Consider the following 22717-nt stretch of genomic DNA (forward strand, 5'->3'; position numbering starts at 1 on the left):
GCCAAGGGTAACCCTCCACTAAGACTCTACAGCCGATTGAGTCTCCCCTGTCAGGAAGCTCTGCTAGCCAGCCTTTCCCTTCCCAACCTCTCCCTCACCCCCTTAACACTAGCATATAAACATGCTTCCCCAGCTGCCCTCTCAAGAAGTGACTTTTTCTCTCAATTCCCCTGTCCCATAAATTCCAGGGCCAGGAGGTAGCAGAGGCAGCTGTATCTGCTCCCCAGTACCCTCCCAGCAGGCCTCTTCCACTCTGCCTGTGTCTCCAAATCTCCGTGTTCTTGCAGAGCTCAAGCCCCACCTGCTTGTTGGCTGCACCGTGATCTACCGTCTTCACCCTCATTCCACCCAAATGAAAACCTGCATTCCTGACTCTCTTCCCTTCCACTCCCACTCCCGTCACCATATGTCAACAAAAATGTACACTACGCAAACATAACTTGGCCTCCCAGATCCATCATAACTTCTTTCATGAACTCTTCTTCCACTGTATCTCAGTGATCCAAATCCATGGGCAACTCCTTGAACTGGTCAACAGAAACCCTCAACCATGCCAAAATTCTAAATTCACATATCCCACATTCCAATACCCTACCCCATCCTTCCCGTTCATTCGTTTTAGTATCTCTGTTGCTAAAAATTCTTCCCCCTCATTGAACCTTCTAACCTACTGATTCTGTCACAATCCTACAGACCTTTTCTGTCCCTCTTTGTTCAGCTTAGATTTGTGGTCTATGTATAATACAATCATTCCCTTGCAGAGTTCTCTTACTTCCTTTGCCCCCTGCCCAGTCACACTTGCTTATTAGCACACTCTAGCCCTAGTGACGCTAAGTATCCACTTTATCTGAGAATAAACCCACATTACAGTATACGGCTAGAGAAAATCACACACTGTGACTGTATTTTAAATTCAACATGGCCCAGCAATCCTACACCCTTTTTGACTTTCTAGGATTGATTTCATACTTTCAGCTTTCCAAGTTCCTCCTTTCAACTGATGATTTTATATCCTATTTCACTGAGACTACAGAATGTCTCATGTTATTACCACCAAAACTATAAAATTGTGGACAACTAAGTAATCTTTTCCTTCCTCCCCATTACAGTGGAGAAAGTATTCCTTTCCTTATCAGAGCCCAGTCCTTTTATGTGTTCTTTAGACCCCACCTCCTCTTCCCTATTCAAGGACTAGGTATCTTTCCTTTCACTGCACCATCAGTCTCTCAAAAAGAACAGGTGAAATGTGAATTTTTACAGTCTTCTGAGAAATTAGCAATACCAGCAAAAATTACATAAAATACCTATATTCCTCAATCCAGTAAATCCATTCGTAGACTCTCTCCTATACAAATATATTTACTAACGTGTAAAGATGGATACGGCCTCCCTGGTGGCTCAGTGGTAATGAATTCACCTGCTGGGGTAGGAGACATGAGTTCTGTCCCTGAGTGGGGAAGATACCCTGGAGAAGGAAATGACAACCCACTCCAATATTCTTGCCTGGGAAATCTCATGGACAGAGGAGCCTGGCAGTAGGCTACAGTCCATGGGGTTGCAAAGAGTCAGACACGACTTAGCAACTAAACAACAACAAAAGATGGACACAGACACAGACACACACAATGTAAGGTGGGGAAGGGCAGAATGTTCATTATAGACTATTTGCAAAGGCAAAAGAGAAAACAAAGCAAATGCTCATCAATAGTGAAAGCTTGAGTAAATTATGATAGAACATACCATGGACCATCCCATAGCCCTTAAAAGAATGAGTTAGAGATTCTAATAGATTTAGTGCAAACAGTACAGCTCTACTTCCTCACCTGCTTTCACTCATCTTCTGACCCTACAACAATACTGAACATGATTCTGCAGTAACAAGCATTAATCTAGATGATGCCAAAGCCACAGCCCTTTTCTGACATTCAAACCACTCAACAGAGTTGCTTACTCCCTTCATTCCTTGAAACGCCCTTCCCAGCCTCCACGATACCACCTTCTCCCAAGTTCCTACTTCACTGGCTGTTGTCTCAATTCTCTTTGCAAGCTCTGTCTCCTCTTTTTAACTTCTAAATACTGTCATTCCTCAGAGTTTGGCTCTACATCCTCTCTCAGGCTTGAGAGAGGATGTCCACTCTCGTGGCTTGAAACACACCTATACACCAAATAACTTTAAATATCTACAGACCAAACCTCTCCTCTAACCTCTACATAATCTAATTCAGTTGCTGAGTTAAAATCTCTCTTATGCAAACAAACAAATTTAAGCATGTATAAAATAGGAGATTTTGATTCTGCATGTCCTCCCAGCTCCAACCCACACTGAAAATCTGGACACCTTTCCATTCTCCCACCTGAGTTAACTATGTTACATTTATGCAGACCACCTGAGTTAACTGTGTTACATTTATGCAGATACTAACCAGATACCAAAGCAGCCCCTCTTCACCATCCCTTGACCTTTTCAGCAATCATTAGCCACAACATGTTGATTCTGTCTTCACACTATATTTCACTAGCTACCCGCTTCTCTCCCCAGCCTGAGCCAAGTAGCCACTAAGTTACTTCCCTGCTTCGGTTCTTATCCCACCCTCATTAGTAACCCCTTATCCACAAAACAGCCATTGTGAATTTTTTAGAATTTAAATCAGATGGTGTCATTTTGCTTAAAATCTTCCAGTGGCTACCCACTGTTCTTGAATAAAACACAAACTAGAACATGTACACATGACCAAACTCATGCTACTCTTCCAGCTCACTTCACTGTGGCCACAAAAACCTTCTGTCCCTGATGGTTTCTAGAACACACCAAGCTGCTTCTATCCTACGACCTACACACATAATGCTCTCTCTGAATGAAATACTGTTTTCTAGGCTCTTTACTCCTTGTCTCCTCATTCTTCAGATCTCAATTTCTTCTCCATGGTTGTTTAGCAGTTAGTTGTGTGGTTCTAGTTGTGTGATTTCATGAGACGGGGTGAGCTCAAGTCCTTCTCCATCATCTTGTCTCTAAGGCCCAAGATTTAAATTTAAAATGACACCTCCTCAAAGAGGCCTTTTCTGACCACACTATCTTAAATAGGTCTCATTGTTACTTTCAGCCACTGAATCCTACTTATTTTCTTCATAGTGCTTCCCATTATTATTTGTTATTCAATTATTAAGTAGCTATTCCACTAGAATTAAGAGCTATTCTCAGCATAGAGCAGAGTTTGGCTCACAGAGGGTCTTTAATAAATGATCACTCTAGGAGGGAATCAACAGGATAATTAAATTTCTCCTGTCTCAACAATTCTCCTTCAACCCTTGTGCCCCGGGTTACCACCCATCCACCCTATCTCTACTGTCTCAAACTTCATAAAACAACTGTCAACCCATGACTATTTTTTTTTAGTTTCATTGAGATATAATTGACATACAACACTATATTAGTATAAGGTGTACAACATGATTTGATTTTACCCGTGATTCTTTTACCTCACACCCTTCAACCCACTTCTCTCCATGCCATGAGACTGTTCTTCCTTCTGACAGAACATTCTTGTTATCAAAGCAAATAAAACTTTCTTATTGATCTTATGACATTAAACCTTGTTGATCACTCCTTCTTAAAAAGTTCTCTTGGCTTGCATGACATTTCACCCTCTTGCTACTCCTCCTACCTTTACCACTCCTTTTCAATATCTTTCTAAGGCGCCCCTTCCCCTTTCCTAAAATGTTGCTCTCCATAAGAGTTCTAACCCAGATGCCCGACCCTGTCTACAAACACTGAATCATCTCATGCACTCGTATGATTTCAGTTATCTTCTTACAAGTGTAAATGGCTTCCAAATCTGTACCTTTAGCCCAGATCCTACTCCCACGTTTCAGACCATTTATGCTTAAATGCCTAGTTGATATCTCTACCTCAAATTCAATATATTTAAACTAAACTGATGATCTTTCCCTGCTCTATCTGCCCATCCTCCTGTATTCCCACCTTAGTGAATGGTATCCATGACTCCAAGCCAAGAACCGAGTCTTTGACACATTGATGTCTCTCACCTCACTCCCTCAACATATCTACTTTAAAACCAAGGTCAGAATATTCTAACAACTGAACATTTCTTTAAATTAACCACTTCTCTGAATCTCCACTGCCACTACCTTGATTCAAGCCATGGCACTTCTTGCACAGACTGCTGTAAAAGTCTTCAAATTCTACTCTTAACTCCCTCAAAGGTATTCTCCAGAGAGCAGCAGGGGTGCCTGTATAAAATAAACTCAATATGATATCCACTGTTTAAAATATATCAATGGCTTCAACTGTCTTCAGGATAAAATTCAAATTTTTTAACCTGGCTGACAAAGCCCTAAATGATCTGGACCCTGCTTGCCTCTCTAGTCTCATTTCTGGATACTCCTTGCCTCCTCTTCTATGCTCAGACCACAGTAAACTACCAATTTCCCATGCTTTCTCTTCCAGCAGTCCATACATGTTATTCCCCAAAACCTAAGACAGGCTTTCACCTTCCACCCTGCATCCACAACCTCCTCACTCCGCCACCAACCCCCATCCTCTCAGACTAGACTAGGTGACGCTCCCTAACTAACTATCCTACCGCCCGACTTCAGAGAATTGAAATTTTCTACTATCTGTCTGGGGCTTCTCAGGTGGCTTAGTGGTAAAGAATTTGCTTGCCAACGCAGGAGACATGGGAGACATGGGTTTGATTCCTGGGTCAGGAAGATCCCAGAGAGGAGGAAATGGCAACCCACTCCAGTATTCTTGCCTGGAGAATCCCACGGACAGAGGAGCCTGGCAGGCTCCAGTACATAGGGTCATAGAGTCGGACACGACTGAGCACACATGTTATACATATACGTATATGTGTGTATGTATATGTATTAACCTGTCTGCAATCCTACCTACTCATCTGAGAACCACTGAATCAGAATGTCCAGAGCAGGGACCCCAGCATCTATACTTGAAGGCTTCCATGTATGGCTAATGCACAGCCAGGGTTGAGAAGGACTTGCCCTTGATAGCTCTCCTTGAGGAAACAGAACACAATGTGTACTGTTGTAAACCAGTACCTAGGACACTGTTGTAAACTAGTGTGTAATTCCCAGCATACTGCTGACACATAGAAGTTACTCAAATACGCGATGAAGGAAAGAAAGGAACAGGGCAGTGGGTGGAAGGAAGAGAAGGACTGAATGAATTTAAAATAATCCTCAAGAACCTTCTCCACACTAGTAAAAATGACATATTATCAAGAGTGCAATCTTTAAAAACAAAGTCTCAGGAATTCCCTGCAGTTTAGTGGTTAAGACTCAGCGCTTTTTACTACCACAGGCCCAGGTTTAACATCTGGTCAGGGAACTTTGATCCCACAAACCATGCTGCTGCTGCTGCTAAGTCACTTCAGTCGTGTCCGACTCTGTGCGACCCCATAGATGGCAGCCCACCAGGCTCTGCTATCCCTGGGATTCTCCAGGCAAGAACACTGGAGTGGGTTGCCATTTCCTTCTCCAATGCATGAAAGTGAAAAGTGAAAGGGAAGTCGCTTAGTTGTGTCCAACTCTTCACGACCCCGTGGACTGCAGCCTACCAGCCTCCTCCGTCCATGGGATTTTCCAGGCAAGAGTACTGGAGTGGGTTGCCATTGCCTTCTCCGCCACAAACCATAGAGCCCAAGAAAAAGAAAAAGAATATAGCTCCTACTCTGCTTTTAGGTTAATTCTGTTTTACTTCGCTACAGTTAAACTATATCCTCTTTGCATCAACTGTAAAGAACAGTAGCTAAGATGTTAGACCTAAAAAGTTCTGTACAAATCAGCTTTCATTATCTCTAACACCACATGATCTGCCTTCTTGACCTTATAAATACTGGCTAGAAAGGCACAAAAATGTAGAAAAATGCCAGCCATTTGAGCACCTACACTTTCCTCAAAATGCAGAGTGAACTCCTGAAATATAGCAGTGGAGTAGGTTAAAATAGTGCTGAACCTTCCAGAGAAAGCAATAACTACACAGTGCTTTAGTACGAAGTATGCATAAAACATAATAAAATGGCATAGAATTAACACTTCTCAAAAGAAAAATCTAATAAAATCCTGAATTTGGAGAAGAGGCACTGCACAAACAGGGTAGAAACATCTTTATATCTCCCTTGTTGCTCTGAGTGCAGCAGCCTCAGTATATATTTGTTGAATGAATGCCTGATGAATGATGAATGAATATGGTCCTTAAAGGAATTACTCACATCTTCTTCTTCCCCTGATCAAAGAGCCAGCTACTCTGAGCTTCATGTTTCATCAGAAAAAATATTTACCAAGTGCCTAAACCAGCTGGTAATGTGCTAGTATACAGCATTCTAAAAGAATCACATGGGCTTGGTCTCTGCAGCTCAAGGCCTGTCATACAGATCCTATCGGTGATATCACCTCTCAGCACCAGCACCTAACAAGCACGCATACAGTAGAGGCCAGCAATGTTTCCTAAACATGCCATGTTGCTTTATGAGACCATAAATTGTTTTCTTTTTTAAAAATTTTAGTGTAGCTGATTTACAATGTTATGTTAATTTCTGTTGTACAGCAAAGTGACTCAGTTATACATACAGACTTTTTCATATTTTTTTGCATTATGGTTTATCACAGGATATGGAATGTGGTTGCCTCTGCTATGGAGTAGGACCTTGTTGTTTATCCACCATATATGTGATAGTCGCTGCTGCTAAGTCGCTTCAGTCGTGTCCGACTCTGTGCAACCCCACAGACAGCAGCCCACCAGGCTCCTCCGTCCCTGAGATTTTCTAGGCAAGAACACTGGAGTAGGTTGCCACTTCCTTCTCCAATGGATGCAAGTGAAAACTGAAAGTGAAATCACTCAGTTGTGTACGACTCTTCACGACCCCATGGACTGCAGCCTACCAGGCTCTTCCATCCATGGGATTTTCCAGGCAAGAGTACCAGAGTGGGGTGCCACTGCCTTCTCCAATGTGATAGTCGGCTAGTCCCCAACTCTCAATCCTTCCCTCCTCGACCCCGTGGCAACCACTAGGCTGTTCTCTATGCCTGTGAGATTTCACATGTAAGTGATATCATATGGTGTTGCCTTTTTCTTTCTGACTTACTTTGCTTAGTATGATAATCTCTAGGTCCATCCATGTTGCTGCAAATGTAAGATGTCATAACTTTTCATGTATACTCCTCCCTCTGCCCGAATACACCTGGAAAACTCCTACTCATCCATGAAGACCTAGATACACATTATCTTCTTTGTAAAATATTCTCTGAATTCCCCAGAAATAAGCATTTCCTCCCCTGTGTTCTTCTTCCATACTATTTTGTAAATACATTCAGTGTATTTGAATCCCATTTGAATGATGATGATTAATTACATATTCATTACGCACAATTCAAAGTATGAAGGGAAACCATTCATTTTTCACATCTGGAACATTTTCACATGGAAGAGTAAAGAGTAAAGATTTACCTGAATAGATGACAGGAAGGGCATAAGGTGCAATTCTGGAAAAAAATTAACCTAAACATGGGCACGCAGAGGACAGGTAAAGGAAATGGTCTAAGGTCCTTTTCAAAGCTCAGAGAGGATGTTTGGCACTTGATCCACAGGGCAATGACAAACTACCAAGTTTTACAGAAGGCAAGGGACGATATGGATCACATCACCCTTTTCATTGCAGAGTGTCTGCAGAACGTGTGCACACCAAACACCATATGTTGACTCTCAGTTAGCTGCCATTAAGTGAGATGAACCAGACAGAGTTTACTCTTCCAGAGCACTGTGACCTGTTAAAGAAGAGGGATGCAGTTTCCTTCTCCACTGTACCTCCAGAGCAAAGCAAACGGTGGAAGTTTGCTTACTAAACTGAAATTAATCCTTCTTTAACAACTTTGTGTAATATGCTCTGCAAAATCTTCACCAGATTCTCTATCAGAGTAGAGGTGCTGTTGAGAGTTACCTGACCCTTTCACAAAAACAAACATAATCCTTTTAGAAGCAATCATCAATAGTTCAATAAATGTTAGGAAACATCTTCATTACCTTTAAGAAGTAAATTTTTAATTCTGAAGGGGTGGATTTTAAAAATGAACCCACGCCATTGTAAACTATTCTTTATATAAATACATTTAATTAACTACTATACTGATAGAATTTTGTGGTTGAGACTTTAAGTATTTCCATGTACCCTGATGCTGAAGTTTAGCGTTATTATACATGTAAAGATAAGATTTTAAAGTGTGCATAGTTTAAAACCCCCAAATTACAAAAATATAACAAAGATCCAATCAAAAAGCTACACTGTTAACTACAGTGGTTTCTGACTAGGTTGAACTATACACTCCAAGTATAAATTCTGAGGAAGACATACCATCCCACCCTTAACCTAATAGCTAACTGTGGACCCCATTAGAGCCCTGGGAACCTTAGAGTTTATCTGGCTTATAGAATTTCTCTTATTAGGTTGATTTAATAAAAGCATGTTTTAAGCAGTGCTCCTAACTTGGTTTAAAAGTTCAATGATGCTTTCAACAACTCTGATGTAAATGGAAGAGAAAAAATGTTCCTTGGACTGATGTAAAATCAAATTAGGAGTATTGCTCATAAAAACGACCCTAAGGAATGATTCTGCTTTGGAGAAAGAGATTAATATGAAGACACACACATATATATCTATTTACAGCCATTCTCACAGTCTACTATTGATTGTAAAACTATCAGGAGAGATGGGACAAACAGAAGCACTAGACACTCAGGTACTGGCTGTTTTTGGTGGGGGCGGGGGAGTGCTATCTGTAGCTCACCATCAGTGCAATGTTCACTCAGATGATATTTTCATTTTTGAAGCCTTACTAACATATCCCAAGTTCTGAAATGCAGTATATGAGCCTTGACTGTAGATAAATTACCAGCTGTCTCATAAAGGACAACCTCATTTAGTAGAAGGCAAATGCTAGCACCAAACAAAAGTAAATAAAGATGGCTACATATGCTCTAGTCTGCAAGCTGGAAAGTTGACAGTGATGAAAGAAGCAGAAGAGGGAAAAGATTAAACATAAAGAACAGTTGCCACTAATAGCAGACTATATGACTACTCAAGCAGTTTGATAATACAGCACAGCAACAATGCTAATTAAAATTGCTGGTGTGAAGATTTAGATCCAGAGATCTTAAAGCTAAAGAAACAGTGGGAGTCCAAGCAATCCACTCCTCTGCTATCATATAGGTCATACTAAACTCAGGTGAAGAGTAAATGGCAATGTTCTATGGAAACACATGGTACTGCTGTTATTCTTAATAATGAGTCTCTTCTTCTTTAACTTGTAAATTTACTAAAAGTCCCAATTCCTTCTGCATTTGTCTCACTGCTAATAAGCAGAGATGTAGTTGTTACTATTATGATTATTGTTATCACTTTACTTTTTATTTCCTCGAGAACCTTCAAACAGTATATGCTACCTAAACTGAGTATCTTGTAGGAGTAAAACATAAAAGCAGTATGTAGCTCACATGAGAATGAAACATGAACAAAGTCTTCCTTGTTTTCATCCATAGAATGTCACTTATATCTATCAAAATTCTCACATGCTTTGGGAGCCCACACATCTTCACAGAACAAACTACTCATTAAAGGTTAGGGCAGGAAGGGGGAAAGGATGGACTGGCCTTTTCTGACAAAGAAGGAGGGCTCAGAGATGTGTTTTCAGTGAGTAGAATAAAAGAGAGGGGTTTTAAAAGGGTCAAAGGGAGAGCATGAAGAGAAGCTTAAATGTCTGACTTCATCACCCCTCTTAAAAGGGCTACTTCATCCAACTGAACTAAAATAGACCACCACTAGTTATTAGAGAACCACCCAAGGAAGAAAAGACTTTCTACAAGTGACCTCTGGTTACCCTTCAACACTGCAGCCCTTCCAAACAAACTGGCACCAAAATAAATGTAGCCAAGAAGAATCTAACATTTACGTTTTATGATTTTATTTCAATTTTTCACATAATTTTTCGTAGACCTACTTATGTGGATATAATTTGATTCTAAAGTATTTGGGAAATATATTTAGTCCAGTTGTGCCTGAAAAAGGGAAGAAAAATGTAGTTTTCCAGTTTTACAGATGCTTCCAGAATTCTGTCTGAAGATGGATTAATCTACAGTTACTCAGCTGCAGAATATTACTTCTATTCCACAGACTTTGTATATGAAGTATTAAATCCATTAGATCGATAACAATTCCTCCCACCTACTCTTAAAGAGCTGATTTAATGAGAACATCATTTTCTCATTCAAGGCTTTCTTTCTTAAGGGAACACAGTCCTATGTGAACACAGTCAACATTTCCTCTCACATCGACAACTTCATATAAACAAAGCCTGAGGCAGGGCAATGAGGCAAAATGTTCGGTGGTAAATAAGCGAATTTATTTAAAAGACACTGTTACGGGATTTGAGCTTAAAACTGGACTTAACTTACAATGGTTAAGATAAAAGAAAACCAGAATTAACCATTTTCTTTCTCAAAAACTCTTTAAATGATATAAGCACTACTAGCATCATGATCACTATGGAAAAAGGAAGTGTTATTTTCTTACTACTAACTATTCACTATTAAATATTTCAAAATTCTCTCTTTCCACCCCCTTCTGCAACAAAAAGATAATAGTGGAAAGAAACGTACCCTTTTGTTCTTTCTGGACCTGCATACTAATAGAGATGGCAGGGGTATTACTGTCCATTGTCTTAAACAATAGAAGCCATGGAAGCCTCAAGATACAGTCACTAGCACTAAGTTCTCTTTCTCCTCTGAGCCTTTATACATTAAAGCGCAGAATAAACCATAAAGTACTACTTAACACACCAAAAATTAAAAATGGAGACAGAGGGTGGATCAATGTGCATTGTCTCACAAATATAGTTTCAAAGATAATTGGTAATGTTCTCTTTTTCCAAAGAAGTGAGGGTTAAATATAGTCACTCTGTACAGAGACTGATGATCTTCAGGATGTGTAAATTATACATTACAGTTACATAACAGACTAAATCACAGTCATCAACAAAAGAACATTTGGCACAATTCTTGAATTTTTATGACTCTAGCTCATAAGTAGAGCCTCAAAAAGGAGAAAATATCCCACCTTAAATCAGCCTTACAAGTAGCCTCACAACTCACAGCAAGTAAGAAGTATCCGAGGTGAATGGAAGAGAGACCATCATCTTCTCTGGACTAGAAAATGGTGGTGGCGGGGGGGTGTGTGTTTATTTTTGGGTTATCTTAAATAAAGCACATGGTAGTCATTTCATTAATTTTTTAAAACAGGAAGAAGAGGGTCAACCACCTAGATATATGTAAAGTTGTGTGTTTTAACACCATTAGACCTAAGGTCACTTTATGTCCATAGGTTAAGTCAAGACACTAAAGTCTAATGAAAGAACACATATCCTTTCAGAACACTTTCAAAAATATGGATGAAAGTGTTAGTCGCTCACTCGTGTCCAACTCTTTTCAATCCTGTGGAACCTGCCAGGCTCCTCTGTCCATGGGGTTCTTCAGGTGAGAATATGGGAGTGGACTGCCATGCCCTCCTCCAGCATGTCTTCCCAACCCACCCGCATCTACTACACCTCCTGCATTGGCAGGCAGGCTCTTTGCCACTAGTGCCACCTGGGAAGCCCTCAGCACAAACCAAAGACTGGTGAAACATTCTCATGCTTTCAGTGCAGTTCAATGGGCTATGCAGTGCCACAGTTTCATGCCAGTGCCACTCACTTTAGGCAGTTCAGAATGGGTCAAGAACACTCAGCTAGCAACATGCCGGGAATGGCCAAATGCTTGCCTCAGTTCCTATGACGACACAGAAGCAGGAACTATCCTCAGGCTTATTAGATGCATCCAATTAACATTCATTTCTGACAAACCCAACCTGTAAGTTCCCACACCAAAACAATTACCATTACTCTATATTAACTATTAAGCAATCATAGTGATTTAAGTAAAGCATATTAATGAGAAAAAACCCATCAGGCTCCTCCATCCATGGGTTTTCCAGGCAAGAGTACTGGAGTGGGTTTCCATTGCCTTCTCCTTTCCAAGGACTACACAAATGTAATTTCTCACTGCAACCATTTCAGAGAAATCCTGTAGGCAAGTGAACACACCTGCTGAAAGACCTGCTATTTCTCTTCACAGCTTGTTGTGAAGCAAGAGCTAGTTCTGTATCAAATCAATTTCTTTGCATCATTCCTTGCTTCTTTTCCTTTTGCCCTGCAAAAGATCTGACCTGCAGCTTTCAGATCTGACCTGCACTTTAATCCTTGTCTCAGGGTCTGTATGTCACAGAATCCAGGCATAGATATTAGTCTTATAGAAACTAATGTCAGATGAAATTAAGATGCAACAGTTAAAATGCACATTTTCAAAATACAGTAAGAGACAAAGACTGATAAATCCCAGGATCCCAGGAAGAAGTGGAAAAAAATTTAAGTGCCTAAAATGTAAAAGATTGGGGTCAATATATAGAATCAAATGTTACCAACAGAGAAAGAATTCAGACAGCAACGAGAATCAAATACAGGTTTTTTTTTTCAATGTGTCCAACGACTACCAACTTCAGAGGACAAGATCACGCATTTTCATTAAGTAATAATGCTGTGTAATAGGTGCTACCTGTTGCCTACAAAATCAATCTACCTTCTTTCCTTTCCTTCCTTCCTTCCTTCTTTCTAAGAGTCCTGATTGTATCAGTGTCCACTCCTCTCCCATGTGGAAAGGGGAGAGATGACCTATATATGGGTAAATTTTGATCAGAAGTCACCATTATTCCATTATCTTCACCAGTGACTGATTTGAGTTTGTTAACATCAATGAGTTCTAGCCAATAAAATACGGAGGTCAGCTAGGGGGCTTTTGGGAAAGGTTTCTTGGCTCTTTTGAGGGACAGAAGGGAAGAAATATTATTACTGCATGTAGATTTAATGCCTGGACATGGACATGTAACAGCCACCCTAGGATTGTGAAAGAATATAGTCTAAGGACAAAATTGACACAGAAATGATGCAGAGCCCAGACAGAAAAATTCTAGGTTCTTGACAATGTCATTAAGTCACAAATTAACCAACACTGAAGCTGACCAATCTCTAGTTTTACATAAGAAAGTATACTTCCTGATTAGCCAGCCTCTTTGAGTGACGGTTACTATTAATTGCAGCTAAAAGCACCTTCACTGGTGCATAGAGGATATGGCTGGTTGGAGAATCTGAGTATCTACCATCAATGCCATTATATAAGGAATAAAGTGAGATTTGAAAAAAAAAAAGTAGTCTTTGCCCTCAAGAGTTTATGATCTGTTTTTTTTTTACGACATACAAAACATGTGATACATCAATTAAAGAAAAAAACGATGAAGCACAAATACACAGAACAAAAAATCATTACTGTGGGACATCAGAGGCAGCATTCTAAAGGAAACAAAACCAACCTACATGCTTTTTGCCCAGCATAAAGGCATGCTGTCTAAATTCCATTAGTGTAATTCGACTTCCAGGAAGCTCTCTCCAGTAGGTATCTTTAGTTCTATCTGCCAGCATCCTCTTATATGTTTGAAATGTTGCTCCCCTCATTTTGTGAGGTCAGAGTGTCAAACCCAAGGTGGGCTAGTCAGAGCAATTTCCTGGGATTTCTTTAAATCTTAAGATCATAAAAAGTGATAAAGGTTGAGCACTCCAGGTGTACGGATTTATCAAAAGTCAGCAAATGTAAACTTAAAGATTTGTATATTTCTTTGAATGTAGATTTTATATCAAAAGAAAACATGTTTTTTAAAATGGTGAATTTTAAGTTGATAATAAGCATGCTGGAGTATATAGGGGGAAGTCTACTAATGTCTACAATTTACTTTGAAATGGGTTTTTAAAAAATGCATAGCAGGATTGATAAACAAACAGGTATGTGATAAAGTAAATGTAATAACATACATACATAGCAAAGCCTTTTGTTTGAAAAACTGAAAATTTTGGGGGGAGAGAAAAACCAAAGTCCCAATGCTGGCAATGCTGTGAGCTATACCTCAGGAGATATCTGCGGTCATATTTCTCAGGGTATGGAGGAAAACTGTTCAGAAAACAAACATTCAGGAAGAACCAGAATAAAAATACAGAAATGACTTGATCATCAACAAAAGAGAAATGGTGAAACTTATGGTATATTTGATAATATGAAATAATACTCAATAAAAATTTTAAATGAAAATCCTACAAAATTATATATATAACTATATATGTATGTTAGAATAATATAATATATATATAATACATCAGTTCAGTTCAGTCGCTCAGTCGTGTCCGACTCTCTGCGACCCCATGAATTGCAGCACGCCAGGCCTCTCTGTCCATCACCAACTCCCGGAGTCTACCCAAACCCATGTTCATCGAGTCGGTGATGCCATCCAACCATCTCATCCTCTGTCGTCCCCTTCTCCTCCCGCCCCCAATCCTACCCAGCATTAGGGTCTTTTCCAATGAGTCAACCCTTCGCATGAGGTGGCCAAAGTATTGGAGCTTCAGCTTCAACATCAGACTTTCCAATGAACACCCAGGATTGATCTCTTTTAGGATGGATTGATTGGATCTCCTTGCAGTCCAAGAAACTCTCAAGAGTCTTCTCCAACACCACAGTTCAAAAGCATCAATTCTGCGGCGCTCAGCTTTCTTCACCGTCCAACTCTCACATCCATACATGACCACTGGAAAAACCATAGCCTTGACTAGACGGACTTTTGTTGGCAAAGTAATGTCTCTGCTTTTAAACATGCTATCTAGGTTGGCCATAACCTTCCTTCCAAGTAGTAAGCGTCTTTTAATTTCATGGCTGCAGTCACCATCAGCAGTGATTCTGGAGCCCAAAAAAGTAAAGTCTGACACTGTTTCCACTGTTTCCCCATCTATTTCCCATGGAGTGATGGGAATATATATAATACATATATACATACATACATAACATAATCTTAGAAAAAAGCTACAATATAAAAAATTGTCAATGTTGGTTATCTCTGGGTTTAGGACTATTAATGTTAAAATTATACTTTATCTTCCAAGTATTAATTAGCATATGTTACTTTTAGAACAACCAACAAAGAAGTAATTTTTTAAAAATTCATTGCTATTAAAAAAAGATTTTTTTAACTATATCTTATGGCTTGCTTCCCAGGCACCATTTCAACCATAAATGTTCTGAATCTCATGAATGTTTGAAATCTATTCTTTCCTCAAGGCTTGGGAAGCGGGAGCCCAACAGTTAAGATCATGATCTATGAAGTCAGGCGATCTTGGTTCAAATCCCCAATATGCCCTTACAAAATGTACGTTTTTGGACAAATTAATCTTTCTTGTCTTAATGTCTCCATCTAGTAAGTGTGGAAATAGTACATACAGGTCTATCTGAAAAATAAATGAGATAACACATGCAAAACACTTAAAATGGAGCTTGAACCACAGGCAGACGTTAACCATCGTTAATCAACCTCATCAACACCTTGTCTGATGATCTTGTTTCCTACCTTAACAGCAGAATTTTACTTATCAGGCACTATAGACTCACTTGTTTTCACTGCCTCTGTGTTTTTACACCTAGCCTGCATTCTTCCTTTCAGTCACACCTTTATATATATTTCCAAATACCTTCTAAGTGTCCAGCACTGTCCCAGGAACAAGATGCCACTGCCCAAGAATGTGGGCCTCCTCCTTTCTGAAGCTAAGCCACAGGCTCCACCTGATCTTTCCCATTGGCTCCAGCTCCTCGCCAGCTCATTCCACCTCCCCACCAGTTCATTCCACCTTCTTCCCCCAAATCTTTAATCTTTCCCTCTCCACTGGCTTCTCGCTCTGCCTAAAAATCTTCATTTGTACCTACTAGTGGTAATGGTGCACGTTCAGTCAGATCTGACTCTTTGCAACCCCATGGGCTATTCTGTCTATGGAATTTTCCAGGCAAGAATATTGGAGTGGGTTGCCATTTCCTTCTCCAGGGGATCCTCCCAACCTAGGGATTGAATCCCCGTCTCTTGTGTCTCCTGAACTGGCAGGCAGGTTCTTTACCAGCTGAGCCACTGGGTAGAGCCACCATGTATTTCTTCTTCCTTTAACATCCATACTTCTCAAAGAAAAGTCCTAAAATCTGATTTCTTAAACTCCACTGAAACTTTACTTACCACGATTCCTAACGGCTTTCTTACTGCCATATGCAATAACTGCTTTAGGCCTCCTTCTGTTTGTTCTGCAACCTCCAACACTGCTGACTATGCAGTCAGCTTGCAAACTCTCTTCTCTTCTTTAATGCAAGTTGTTAACACCATCTTGGTTTTCTCCCAGATCTTTGGCTGTTCCATCAAATTCCCTTAAAGCAGATGTTCCTCAAGGAAGAGGTCCAGCTCTTCCTATTCTCTGTCTCAAAGATCTTGACTCTCCTCATTGCTCAAATACTAGCTCTAATGAGATGACTGTTGTATTTCTAACTCCAGTTTTGACTTCTCCCCTGAGTTTCACTCCATTTCCAAATGCCTGTCAGACATTTCCAATTGGACTTTCAATCTAAGCATGCCACCCGAAAAATCTGATATTTCACCCACAGACTACTCCCTAATCTGATTTTCCTTCTGTAGTTAAAGATAACAAATGAAAGGAGAATACATACTAGGTAAGAGAAAACTTCTCAAAAAATAAAGGCAGGCAAATCCTTTCAATTTTCCACAATGATGTCTCTTACAAACATCTCTTTCTCACCATTTTTCTGTATCCACCCCATTTCAGGTCTGTGCACTGGCTACAATGTCACCTGCCACCACTCTCACCATCGGTCTCCACCGATCCAGCAAACTACTTCATAAAAAGATTTTAAAAATGCCTATTACCACTCATGTACCTACCACCTACAAAGATTAAATCCAAATTCCTGACAATAACATTTCAAGTCTCTGAGAGCTGGGCCTAAGACTGCCTCTCTTCCCAGTACCAAAATCCTTATGTTTCAGACGACTCTGAGCTCACAACCATTCTGGTCAGTGTCCGCTACACATCTCATACTCGCCCCACCTTGCCTGCATGAGCCCCTCCACTCCTAAAAATTATCCAAATTCCATCTCTGCCTCAAATCTTAGCTTAACCCACCACACAATCTTCCAACAGCATTTAGGTATACAGTGTTTTTCACTATTATTATTACATCATGCTTTCTATGTACCAGGCACTGTTCTAAACACTTTATATATACTAATTAATCCAAATCTTACAATAATGCTATAAGATGGATGCCATTATTATCTGTATTTAACATATGGGAAAACTAGGGCACAGGAAAATAGGCAATTGTCTAGACTTACAGCTTGTGAGTGGCAGGCCCACAATTTACATCCAGGCCGCGTGGTTTCAAAGTCTGTGTTCTGCTGCCTATCTGGAATTCTTTAGCAGTTTTGTCTGTACTGCTCATTTATCAATAAGCTACTTTGAGACATTTACTCAATTATTAGGAGATGACAAGACATATTTAAGTCTTTTCCCTTCAGCTAGATTAATCACTTAGGTAAACCTTCACTACTGAGGTTTCTCCAGATACTAATCACTATCAATAAATATTAGCTTATGGATTTGTTAAATAAAGAAATACAAGAATGGACAGAAATAAGAGTTCCTAGCCAAGATTTTTAAGTCTGGGAAGTAACTTTAAACCATTTTCAAGAATAGAAGGTTTATTTGTTTTTAAGCTGGCTATTAGGGGTTTTTTCATTTCCCTATGGTAAAACAAAATCATAAAGATGGAATGTCAGGAAAAAACTTCTAAATGATTATACATCATGAAATATTATAAGAGGGGCTGAGAAATTTCTTCTCTTTAGGATTTCCAAGCATAAAAAATGCCTAGGAAAAATTATGTAGTCTTGCCTGAAAGTAGAGAAACGGATTCTTATTAGAATAGTGAGCACGTAACAATGCTTAAATCAATGTTTATTTAATAAATGGATGAGCCACACTGACCACAAAATTATCTAAAGTTGTCTCCTATAGAACATAAGTTTTATGCAGAGCTACATTCCAGTTAAGTCCAACATTATGAGTCTTCTGAAAAATGTACACATTTTCAGAAGTTCCACCCATTCAGAAACTAGTTTTAGTTTTGGCAGAGCTGATATTCATTTTGATAGTATTTAGGCAAATTTTTCAGCTATTTCTTAAAGCCACTCTTGCTTGATAAATACGATAAAATAAAACCACAAAGAGGTAGTTTCTGCCCTCTAGCTAAAACCTTCAACACTCGTCATGAAGACATGAATCAGCAGAGATCAGAACAATTCATTCTCTCCTTCATCCCTCCTTTCCCGTCTCTATATGGAGTGGCAGTAGGTATCAAACAAGAGCAAGCCAGCTAAATCTGGCATCTTGTCACTGTCTGGGAAATCAGGTCCTTAGAAACCAACTCATCCTTAGTGAAATTAAGACTGAAGTAGTCACCAGAATGATTTTTGTGTGTTAGTCGCTCAGTCCTGTCCGCCTCTCTCTGATCCCATGGACTACACCCTGCCAGGCTCCTCTGTCCATGGGACTCTCCAGGCCATAATCCTGCAGTGGATTGCTATTCCCTTCTCCAGGGGGTCTTCCCAACTCAGGGATTGAACCTGGGTCTCCTGCACTGCAGACTGTCTGAGCCACCAGGGAAGCCCAGAATGATTTACTCATTTACAATAAAAGTATTTTGTCACACGGGTGAAATAATATATGCTGGCACGATAAGCACATCCCATCCCTGTAGATAAGCAACTTCAATACAAGTCAAAATCATAATCAGAAACTAATTTCCTAGAGAAGGAGGGAATATATCACTATGATTTCCAACTACTTTTTTTAATCATGAGAAATCATTTTCACAGCAATCAGAAATATCTACGGACTGCATGACTGGTGCATTTTCTCTATGTATGGAGAACTGCCTGGAAATCAGGAAGGTGTTTAATGAGTCTGTGCTCCAAAACAGAGAGGCAAGATTCAAATGAACAAAAGCATCAAACTACACTAGTCGTACTTCTGGCACTAGAAACAAACACTCATGTAAAAGGGCTTAGATAAGCTCACCTCGGTGAATTTCTTTTTATTATCCTTCCACAAGTGGTCAACAGGCCTTCTGATAGACATATTTTTAAAAAATATATAAATATTATCAAAGACTCCTGCGGGGCAAAGAATGATTCTATCAACATCTTCTGATTCTGCAGATTTAATGTATCAAGTTAATCTTCCATTTTAACAAAAGGGCAAGCAGATCTGTTTCATTTTTATTCTTTTTGAGAGGTGGGAATGGGGGAGAGACAGGAGAAAGTGCTTCACTTTGAACTGACACTGAATTTTATGTTATGAGCCAAGAAAACATTAGATATAAAATGAAGTGGCAGGACTTTCCTGTTGGCCCAGCAGTTAGGAATCCACCTGCCAATTCAGGAGACATGGGTTTGATCCCTGGTCAGGAAAGAACCCAGATGCTGCAGAGCAATTAAGCCCACATACCCCAACTACTGAGCCTGGGTGAGAGAAATGTGCAGAGCCTGTGCTCTCAATGAGCAATGTGACAGCCTGTGCTCCACACTGAGAAGCTACCTCAATGAGAAGCCTGTGCACCTCAACTAGAGAGGAGCCCCCACTCATTACAGCTAGACAAAAGTCTGTGCAGCAATGAATACCCAGCATAGCCAAAAATCAGTCAATAAATGTAATTTTTAAATAAATTTAAAAAATAAAACAAAGTAGTAGACCTTCAAAACTTCTTCTCCACCCTTCAGCAAATTTTAGCTGATACACAGCAACCTAATTGAGACTACATTTTCCAGCTTCCCTTGCTGGTAGGTATGATCAGTAGCTAAGTTCTCACCAACAGAATGTGAATGAAAGTAATGAATTATACTTCCAAGGTTTGGTCTTTATACACTGGGTGTACACTCCTCTGCTACCATGGAGTCCACCAGAGGACTCACAGAAGTCACATCCAAAGGCTGGCAGAGCCACTTTGCCAGCTTGCATCCCATGAGGTCATAAGGAAGAGTGCCTATCAGCCCTGGACTGTTAGGTGAGAAAACAGAATCTATCAAAGTCACTGGGTCTCTCTGACACAACAGTTTAATCTGTATTCTTATTGATAGAGATATGGATAAAATTTAACATCAGAACTGCATGTTAGACCATATAACCACTCTATGTAAATTCATAGCACTGAGGTACACCTTTAGCAGAGAATGTCATCCAGTATGTATCTACTCCTACATACTTGATGCCAAGGAAGTCATTGGTTTCTTAAGATTATAAAAAGCAATGATTGAGTCCATAGTATTAAACTCAAAAGACAAAAAAATTATAAATACTTTGGGGAAACTAAGGGGTTTCTGAGGAGCACATGTATTGTCAACGCTAACGTAAAAAGCAAATAGGAGTGGGAGGAGTGGGAGAGATGATGAAGTATTCATTGTGATTTTAACTCTGAAATCCAAGTACATTTTAGGAGTGACAAGTATTATCTACATCACATTCTTTTTAACATTTCTTATATACAAGCAGGAGTAATTTTAATTTCTATAGTTATTAGCTACATCGGTTTTTTAATCTAAATTTACAAACTTTAGGGCCTTTTGTTTACAAACTCTCTAATCACTTGTATCACATTTAACTGGTATCAACTATTAATGTCAACAACTAAGGTACTTCTGTTTGTATCTTAACTGAATATTACCAACATTATCCTTATTTAAATGTATTTATTCCTCTAGCCAAATGAACTCAAGGTTAACACTAATTTCCAAGATGGGTAGAAGTTAAGTAAAGAATCTGAGACTCTGGTGCCTGAATTCCTTTAGGACAGATGGCTGGTCTTCAAAGAATTTACAACCACATGACCACTGTTCCATTCAAAAACTATATTATGCCACAGCCAACTTTGATTATTTATGTTAACTGAAGGCAGAAGCACAGATGATCAAAAACATTCTGCAAATCACTTCTAGTTGGCTTTGAAATATCTATTAATTTTTTTAAAGAGATTTATTTGATTATCTTTTTCTCAGGATAATATGAAAAATGACTTACATTCCCTGGGTACAAGCCAAATGACAGGAGCATAACGGGTGGTTGGACCAATTCAATGTGGGTATAAAAATGCACCACAAATAAAATGGAAAGCAGACCAATTATAAGAGATAAATGAGACTTGACTACACGTATTAAAAATAAGATATTTTAAAACACGATTCTGTATTAGGCTCTGTATAGAATTAGACTTATAGAGATATAGCTAAAGAGAAAATCTGTGCTATATTAGAGTTCACAAGCTCAGGGAAATAAATATTTCTAGAAACCCCTTGGTGGTTGGACTACCAGTCTTAAAGGTTTCTCACAGACTGAAGGACAGGGATGTTAATACTATTAGTGCTTTGCTCTATTTTTAAAAGTATTTCAGTACAAGATATTTATCAATAAATGAGGAAAAATAATAACTTTACAATGCAAGAAACACGGCAGACAGCATATAATACAAGAGGTCAAATTAACATCACTAGCAATGAGACATGCCAACAAGTGCTTTACTCTTAAAAGTTATTAATACCTACAATGACTAGGACACATGGACCATGTGCATTGTTATATGTGCTCCAAATTTCAAAATGTATCTGAAATCCCTCAGAAGTCACTAGTATAGCAGGGGTGTAAGCACCATAACAGGAGGTGCACAGAAAAGAAGGATTTTTCCCTCCACTGCTTCTCTCCTGGGCCCTGTGTGTCTAAAAACCTTTTGACTTGGGTCAAATTCCATCTTCTGATTTTGTTCAATGCCTAAGAAATTTCTAGCATTTAATAAGTTCTAAGTAATAAGACACACAGTGGAGGTATAATAAATTAACATGACATGCTCCACAGTGGGGCCCATTTTATGGATTATGCTAGTAATCCAGGGGCCGTATTTTTGAAAAATAGATTTGTATTACAATAAACCTTATTGTATTACAACAGATTCACTGACTTACAGCGTGTTGCACACTTTCAAATCTCAAACCTATAAAGCATTTATATTTTATTTAAGATTTATAAAATCATGTCCATCTTAAGATGCCTCCAGGCGTTCATATGATATAAAAGCAGATACAAAATTCTAACAAGAAGAAAAGCCAGGCTCTGTTCAGATTTGCTTTTGTTCTTTTTTTAAGCACTAAACAAAAGCTGTATGTCTTATACCTGAAGGTCAACCCAGAGGGCCAACTTTATAAAGATTTATAAATAAAAAAGTCTATCTCAAGAAAACACTGCTCTCTCTGGACACCAAAGACTCGGGCCAACTAGCAAGGGAGCTTTGGTGGTGCCTCACTGGAAGCAAGTTTTAAGATGCCTAAGGATTAAAGCACAAATTTAAAAAAAAATAAAACTCACTACTCTGAATTTAACTCCAAAGCAAAGCAGAGCTGTGATGTGTCTCCTGCTGTGATCTATGATGCTAAATGCTGGCGCAGCAACACTGCACACAGCATCACCCTCACCTGGTCTTTAGTGAGCAGGTCCTTCTCTTTCACATACATTTACAGCTTGATCAGAAGGATGGCAAGTCAAGAAAATACAATAGCTGTCTTAGGTGAAATGGTAAAGGTGGGCAAAGGTGAAATGGTAAATAGAAACTTAATGACAATGTTTCTGGTAGTCT

General features: G+C 39.3%; 1 protein-coding gene across 4 annotated transcripts in view; it reads right to left on the reverse strand.

Annotated features, from left to right (window-relative positions):
• BTBD9 (BTB domain containing 9) overlaps positions 1-22717 on the reverse strand; it is a 396006-nt gene that overhangs the window by 291931 nt on the left and 81358 nt on the right. The window contains exon 5 of one of the 4 annotated variants that reach the window (XM_081523211.1): positions 11751-11768. The exons of the other annotated variants lie outside the window; for them this stretch is intronic. Within the exon in view, the coding sequence (XP_081379337.1) occupies positions 11751-11768 (18 nt within the window). The remainder of the gene's footprint in view (positions 1-11750; positions 11769-22717) is intronic. 4 annotated transcript variants of the gene reach the window in all.

The sequence above is a fragment of the Giraffa tippelskirchi genome, chromosome 8, assembly GCF_054371585.1.
Source record: "Giraffa tippelskirchi isolate mGirTip1 chromosome 8, T2T-mGirTip1v1.2.pri, whole genome shotgun sequence".
Taxonomy (NCBI): Eukaryota; Metazoa; Chordata; class Mammalia; order Artiodactyla; family Giraffidae; genus Giraffa; species Giraffa tippelskirchi.